At 36.5% G+C, this 8,585-nt stretch overlaps 1 protein-coding gene across 1 annotated transcript in view; it reads right to left on the bottom strand.

The window, feature by feature from the left end:
• The window catches only part of LOC145296930 (cytochrome c oxidase subunit 5B, mitochondrial-like), a 39,232-nt gene extending 34,968 nt beyond the window's left edge, over nt 1-4,264 (bottom strand). Inside the window, exon 1 of the mRNA XM_080143132.1 lies at nt 4,057-4,264. Coding sequence (XP_079999258.1) covers nt 4,057-4,183 — 127 coding nt within the window. The 5' untranslated portion in view covers nt 4,184-4,264. The remainder of the gene's footprint in view (nt 1-4,056) is intronic.
• Nucleotides 4,265-8,585: the final 4,321 nt, after the last annotated feature.

The raw sequence follows: 8,585 nt of genomic DNA, 5'->3' as shown, positions 1-8,585 counted from the left end.
ATGTACCTGTTCCATTTAAAATCAGGGGTAAAGGTCAAGCCCAGAAGCTTGTCAAAACTTGAGGCCTCCTCAAGACGAGAGCCATTCATTTCAACTGATGCCAGATGGGGATCAGAACGTTGATGATGTAAAGATAGAAGCTTGGTTTTAGATGCATTAAAAGGTAACCAGTCACTCCTTTCCCCATTGTACTACGTGCTCAAGATCAGAGGAGAGAGAATTGGAGAGAACTTGGTTGTTTACTGTCTTAGATGTGCTACCTGATGGTAATGTTATCAGCATAAATGCCTACAAATGATGCAAGGATGTGATGTAGAAGATCATTAATGTAGATCAGCAAAAAAGTTGGGCCCAGGATGGACCCCTGAGGGACTCCAGCATTAATACTGTGAGCTTCTGATTTTTGCCCATCAACTACTACTCTTATGAACCTGTCAGAAAGAAATGATTTAATAATTGAGAAGACATTTCCAGCTATACCATAGCTAGAGATCTTGAAGTAAACCCTCATGCCATACCCTATCAAAGGCTTTAGATATGTCAAGAGCAATTGCCCTAGAAAGGTTGCCTCCATCGAGAGATTCGCTAATCCTATGAGATATAACTGTAAGCACATCTGTAGATCTAGCAGAACGGAAACCTTATTGAGTGTCACTAAGAAGGTTATTTTTGTTGAGATGGTTGATTACTTCTCTATTTAACACAGATTCTAGCAATTTACTCATGACGCACAGGAGACTTATTGGCCTGTACTGAGAGGGGGATGATCGATCACCTGAATTCTTAAATACAGGGCATACTGATGAGATTTTCCAGGGTGATGGGAAGCAATTCTCCTTAAGACAACGTTTAGAGAGTTTGGTAAATATGGGCGCTAGTTCTGGTTGAAGTAGAGTACTATAATTGAAATACCGTCAGGGCCAGTTGCTTTACTGGAATCAAGGTTTTTAATTAGCTTGGCAATATCACGAACATATATTTGTATATCACATAGCATGTTTTCTGATACAGGAGGAAATATTGGGGGTTGGTGGCCTTGGTCACAAAGAGCACAATCAGCTGCAAAGTTCTTGGCAAAGAGCTTTGTCTGATGCTGACGAAATTACCTCAGGTCCATTGATGATAGTTGGGATAGAGCACACGCTTCTGTTTAGGATTCTGTTTGCTATTTGCCAAAACTGGTGAGAACTAAGCCACTGTTCAGCTACTTTGGACTTGACGCACTGAGCATACAACTCTTGCGTTCTTTATTACTTTCTTACAATGGTTGCTGGCAGTCCTGAAAGCGGCTTCAGTTTCCATACATCTATTACGTTGGAAGCAGTGAAAAAAGTGATTTCTGTGCGCAATGGCAGCAGCACATTCTGGAGAAAACCATGGCTGGCTGTTAATTTTTTGTCTAGAACTTTTTCGAGGTTATGAAACGGTCTATACCTACAATTAACCATTCCGTCAGGTCTGATACTATAGAGGACATCCTTTTTAAACATGGAACGCAGAGGTAGATCTGATATAAATGTACGGAAGCTATACCAGTCAGCCATAGTGTATCGATATACTTTACGATGGAGAGGTACTTCTGGGGACTTACCACATCTTATTTTTATCTTAATTGATACAACAAAGAGGCGACAGAACAGAAACTAAACATAATTCAGGGCAAGTTGTGAGAAAAAGGTCTAGTAGACTCGCATACTGGCCGTCATTGTCGAGCACACGGGTGGGTTCAAGAACAATCTGAGTGAGGTCATAAGCAATGGAGAAATCATGACAGAATCTGTCATTTATGACATTACCTGTTGTTTTTTTTCGGTTTTCTTATTGGGATGATCATCTTTAGTTAACTATTACGTGTTATTATATTCATGTAAATATTCTACATGATTTATACTTGCGTAATATTTGCGTAAAAAGGTTATAGTAAACAAACATCTTTCCATATATATATTTGTGTATATATATTTGTGTATATGTATATAAATGTTTTTAAAAAATTGATGAAAATCCATCCGCAGATTTACCTTTCAGAAGTTGATTACGGGAAGATTGAAAATAAAATGCCTTTAATAAACACCCCTTGGAGGTTGGACAACCAGTACAGTGTACACTGACCAAAAATTTTGCCTACCAAACTGTCAATTTTTGGTCTACAGACACAAAACTTAAGATATTCGAACCCATGCGAAACTTTATATTTGGGTTTTAGCCGGGGAAAATCGATGCAAAAGTGAAAATTTTTAAAAATGGAATATGCCACGTGAAGGTCGAACAACGGCATTACAAATATGCATGCGTAACGTAATAGCTATTAGTTTAAGTTTTAGCCTTGCAAACATCTTCATAGCTCAAGCATTAACGTCAAAGGAAAAAGTAAATCGTAAGCTAAACGTTTTGGTTTCGATTCTCGGTGGTGGCGCACGAATCTTTTGTTTTTTTTTACTTTTAAATCATTACTATATATTGGGTCCAATATAATACGAAATCTGCATTAATCAAAATATCATTACGACCGGGCAATGCCCAGCGGCCTGCTAGTATGAAATAAATACGGAATTATGGTGCTTATGTTTTTTTGGTATCGCGCTATTTTTAAATAGTTTTTTCATGTTAAATTCAAGTTCCACGATATCTTTTTTTTATTATTAATTGTTAGGTGGAAGCACATAATAGTTAAAAAGCACTCTCCTCTCCGTGTTAAGAATGGCTTTCGAAATAACGTTATTATTTCAGCGCGATAGCAAAAATACATAAGTACCACTATTATTCGACATCAAATTGATTTTAGTTGCTACGTGACCAAAATGTCTAGTCTAGGGTTTCACCTTGACTTGTCCTAGATGTCGAAAGTGAAAGGAAACTACAAATATACTTAACCTTCAGAAAGTGTTTCTTTCTTAAAACAGGATACGAAAAAGTGAATAGAAATATAAGAATGTATTAATAAAGTATTTCAAGTTATTTTTTTATTATTATTTAGTTATCTGTTCTTGGCAGTTTTTAGTTTCAAAGGGAGAAGATCGAGATTAATACGAAGATGTCGTCGCCGTCAAAAAGTACGCACTTTTCTTGGGTTTAAGAAGTCTAAAGAAGAAAGACATTTCGCTTTAAATTTCAATTCTAGTCATTAAGAACGGCAATGTAAAGGCTTTAAAACTATTTTAGAATTTTTTCTGATGACCTCAATGACCTTTTTTCTTCTTTTTTTTTTTTACCGTGAAAAGATGGCGTAGCTGGAAGTTGTGTACGTTTTTCGCCACCGAAATTCCTTTTTACAAGATATTCTACACGAAACATCCGATTCGTAGTTTTAAATCGTGTTGCAATTTAAAATGTTTTTTTCTAAATTAAAAATTTCTCTTGACAGAACGCGTTATTAATTTATTCATTAATAAATAAATATTTTTGTATATACTTCTACAGAATTTGAACGGACGTTTATTTTCGTAACCCGACCCTAAAAATCGGTTTACATTCTGTAGAAGCACTCGTATATTTTTGTTTTACCAAGTTTTAAATTGGGCTTTACCCCCCCCCCCAATAAACAGTTAGGATTTAATAATTAGGGTTAGTGTTGAGATTACTTAAAAGTCCCTCCACAACAATATTAAAAAGTAAGCAAATCAAAATGCTAAAAATTCGGTAAATTTATACAAACACCGTGACAGCGAATTAACCCTAACCCTAACGCTGTCACGGTGTTTGTATAATAATACCAAAAATACAAATCAAATAATCATAAAATATTTTAAGAGAATTTGCGACACTAAAAACGGATATACCTCATAAAATGGTGTTTATTTTCTATGACCTTTGACACTTGAAAATGATTTGAAAACTTTTTAATCGCCGCACTGAAAGTAATTTGTGGCTAGAATTAAAGCTTATAAACTAAAATCTAATATTATGGTTCATTTATACGAAAGAAGCAAAAAAAAAAAAAAAAAAAAAACCAGCATTTTTGTATAGTGCCGACAGTAATAAAATGAATGGCAGAATGATACACATGGAAGAAGTTAAAAAAAAAAAAATTGGATAAAATGAAACTCCAAGACTCACCAATTTTCCCTTTATGGTGATCCACAGGCTTGCCTCCGCCACCAGAACTCGTTCTGGCAGCACAAAAGAAAAGTGGTCGGTGTATTAATGCAGCCCTAGAGGCAAGCCGACATAAAGTTGAGGCCATGTTGAGCTAAAATCGATCACAGAGAGAAACGAGATTTGGATACGAGAATCGACGAGATAAAATGGGCGAAGACGGTTTATGATGTCACTTCCGGGTATCTATTTATGGCCGGTGACGTCATTGGGAGAAGGACTCACATCACATGAAGGTTATTTTCACCTTACAAAAGAGCCACATTCTAATCTTGAAAATAAAAACATTAAAAAAAACCCCTGTAATACTCCCCCCCCCCCGGTGCGCGAGCACCGTTTCCTTTTCAAAGATTTGTACGTGCATACTAAAAATGAAAATAGATTATTTAAAAAAGTGCATTTAACTAAAGAAAAAGTTGGTGATCTTTTAAAGTTTAAAAGATCACCAACGCATTTCAGGTGAAAACATTATTACGTGTCATGGCTAAATTAGTATAAATCTAAATAATTACAAGTAAACATTATTACGTGTCATGGCTAAATTAGTATAAATCTAAATAATTACAAGTAAAAATAGAATTTATCTAATTATCGATATTCATCGCATTTTAATGTGGATGAGTTGTGCAACCAATTCAGTATAACAAACAAGGGAGATAACTATTGACTTAAATTGACAAATTAATCGTTTGACATTTTTTTTTTTTAAATCAACGCATTTCATACCGTAATCGTGAATGATTTATGGGGATTTAGCAGAGAACCCAACAAACGAAAAAAAAACGGGATCAAAAATTCAAATATATAATTAATAAATTCTACCAAAGGCAATATAAGTTACTATTTTAAAAACAAGTAGCATTGAGTTGATACGTTAACCGACAACAACATGGTCGACAAGAACAAACAATCTTCAGAGTATCAATAATGCCTCAAAAGTTCAAAAATAAACAAAATACTGACAGAAATTCACCCAATAAATGTCACAGTAATATTGGGTGGATTTTTATCTGTTTATTTTTCGACATTTTGTAGATGACATGTTCTTGTCGGCCATGTTGTTCTTGTCAGTTTGATTTACCAACTTGGCACTACTTGCTTTTCGAACCGAATAAAAGCTTTAAAATATGTTAAAACACACAAAATTCATCCAAGTAGGTAGAAGAGTAACATATCTTGCCTTTGGTAACATTTCACCAATCTATACAGGTACCGAAGAGTTATTATTATTGTTGTTGTTATTGTTATTATTATTGTTGTTGTTGTTGTTGTTGTTGTTGTTGTTGTCATTATTATTGTTGCTGTTGTTGTTGTTGTTTCAAGTTCTCACGCAGGTCATCATCAGAGATTACACCGGTGTGCTCCTTGGAGTCTGGGTGATAACAATCTCCTCAGATTTCCAGTACTCTCCGTCTCTTTTAATAACCTTTGCAAATGAATTTGCATTAATGCAATGGCAATGATCATGTCTTCACTGGAATAAGCCCCCTCAAGGTCTCAGTCCTCTTCACGGAGGTCTGGTTAGTGCTTTATTTCCTTGGTCTTCCTATTTTCTTCGATCCTTTTCAATTATTTGGTGTGGTGCCAGTCGATGCTGATATTATATTTTTTTCGTGGGGGTGGGGAGTAGTTAATTTACAATTTTGCGGTTTTCAATTTTTGGGGTTTTATGTGGTATCCCACTATCTTTTTTGTTTTACTTCTGTTGCAATTTCTATCTGAACGGTTAACACTCGAAGCTCATGTGAATTTGTTTCTGCATTCAAGGGTTTTCCTTAATGGTTTTCCTTAATGTGATGAGCAATGCCACATCTGGGCAGGAGCTGCTAGAAAGGACTTATCCTGCCTTGATAGAGTTCAAAATAGACTTCGTAGGCTTGTGGGGGATGTCCTTTTCTCTTCTCTGCAACCTCTTTCTCACAGAAGAGATGTTGCGAGTTTGTCTCTGCTTTATCGTTATTTTCATGGCAGGTGCTCGGCTGAGCTCCATTCTATGGTCCCCCCTCGCCAAACTTTCACAGGAAACAGTAGAAAACACTATCACTAGTTTCGCCCACTCTTTATCTGTGCCTAAACCTAAGCGTACATTCCATGAGCAAAGCTTCTTTCTTAGAACTGCACGCCTGTGGAATTGTCTTCCGTTTTTCTGCTTTCCAGCTGACTACAATATGGTTATCTTCAAATCTAACGTAAACAAGTTTTTGATGAGCCGTTCCATATAAGTTAGCAAATTTACCGAATCTCCATTACTAACGGTTACTCTATTGTCCAATTTCTACTGTACACTCTTTAACCCTTATCCTCGAGTGGCCTCTTGGCTTTGATAGGTGGTGATGCCTATGTAAAAAAAAAAAAATATCAATGTCCTATAGAATCTTGTGACTTTCATTTTCAAGTACTGTTGCCAGTTTGTGCTTGTACTATTTGTCTGCATTTGCTAATAATAATAATATTATTATTATTATTATTATTATTATTGTTGTTGTTGTTGTTGTTATTATTATTATTGTTATTGTTATATTGTTATTATATTGTAAGTGTTGCGTTTGCTAATAAACACTCGATTATGACAATTTCTTGTTGACGTACACTATCCTCCTACTCCTAAGAGAAGGTAATGTCTGGGACGATGATTTCATAACAATAGAACAGATACTACAGTATTCCATCAAAGAAGGAGATAATGCCTGGTGGTAATGGTTTAATGACAACAAAACAGATACCCTTCTGTAACTTGAGCATTGAAAGATAGTAAATTAGTCTGAAATAGTATTCAAGTGGTGTCCTGCCTGGTACAGGCATTGACGGCTATGACTCTCTATCTATCTCTCTCCCTCAAGGCATTCATGAATTCATTGTTGCTCATTATTCAGAATCCCATTCATGCTGTTTCTTCAAAGTGTTTGGGCGTATTGCTATAGCTTTCTTTGCAGTTGTACAGATAGTAAGTTGCAGTTTCTTTCTGTCCGAGCAGTGCCCATACTTTTCTACCCATCACAAGGAGATACGAAACCATGAACAGAATTATTTCTGTTCATGGTTTCGTATTACATCAGTTACCTGTTTTCCATGACCTCGGATTACCCTGATCGGAAGTGCTAAAGTGGGTTCTCGACCTTACCTAAGGATCTCCCATAGACTTATGGAGGGAAGGAGGTGCTTTACTTTTTCTTTGACAGAAGTGCTATCCTGCCACCCTATATAGCACCTAGTATTCCTAAATGGTCACCCATCTGATATTGGCCAGGTTCATTGTTGCTTAACTTCGTTGATATCATAAACTGAATTAAACATTAAAATATAATGATTGTATGGTTTCGACTTCAGACAGACAGATACCAAATCTCCATTAGTAATAGATTAGTTTACAAAAAAAAAAAAAGGCACCATATGCCCTGCATGAAATCTTATTGCCACATCTGGGCTGGTACATCAACCACTTGTCTCTCACTCTTAGACAGGGTCCAAAAAAGGTCCCACACTGTCAGCCAAGCTCAAACCTCTGTCCCATCACTGCAATATTTCATGCCTGTGCCTGTTCTACAAGTACTTTAATAAAATGTGCTCTGAAGAACTCATAGCATTTGTGCCTCCTTGATACATACTCCCAATTAACCTGACAAGCAGCAAAATCTCACCCCTTCACTGCTGAGGTCCCTAGATGCCAAAAATCCATTTGATTGTTTCTTCCCTCGGACTGCTATACTTCGAAATTCCCTCCCTGTTTACTGCTTCCCTGACTATACTAACCCGCAGAAATTAAAATATAATGTGAATTGACATCTCGCTGCTCAACTCCCCACATTCAGCAGTTAGAGATGATCTCAAATAGTAACCCCCACATTCCACGTAGCAATATACCTCTTTTGAGGTGAAAAAAAGTTAAACAGAAGATTTTTAAAAAAAGATTTAAAAAAACCCAAAAAACTGGTATATTTTATATTGCCATCATGGTTAGTACGGGGACATTTTGTCTTTTGGTTTTTCTGAAAGACAAAAGCCCATTGCCTTAACCAAAATGAAGAAAATGAGCACATGTAGCTGTGATTGTAGATTACTACTCTTGGAATCTTATATGGCACAATCACGTTGACACACTGGTTCTTGCCAGATCACCGAAGTTAAGCAACGTTTAGCCTGGCCAGTACCAGAGGGTGACCATTTTGGAAGGCGAGGCACTGCATGTGCCATGAGGTAAAATATAAGGTTGAGAAACTGGTGCAGTCTATCCTTCTTTCAGGGGTAGATGGGACTCTCTTAAGCCGTGGTAGGCAACCCATCTAGTGATGGCGTCACGATAAAAATACCTTTGATAGCCCTGGAAAGCATCAAGTATTCAGCTACTGACAGGTTTTGAATTACACTACAAACTCGTGTAGTAAGTTCAATCTCGGCCGTGGCCACGCTAGATGAATAGACTTTTGGAAGTATCAGGGATAGGAAAATGGGAGGTTCCCAGAATAAACAAAAATAGAAGAACCTTCATTGAA

This window comes from Euprymna scolopes, chromosome 17 (genome assembly GCF_053919585.1).
Source record: "Euprymna scolopes isolate OS-2025 chromosome 17, ASM5391958v1, whole genome shotgun sequence".
Taxonomy (NCBI): domain Eukaryota; kingdom Metazoa; phylum Mollusca; class Cephalopoda; order Sepiida; family Sepiolidae; genus Euprymna; species Euprymna scolopes.
This window is presented reverse-complemented; position numbering and strand designations above follow the sequence as displayed.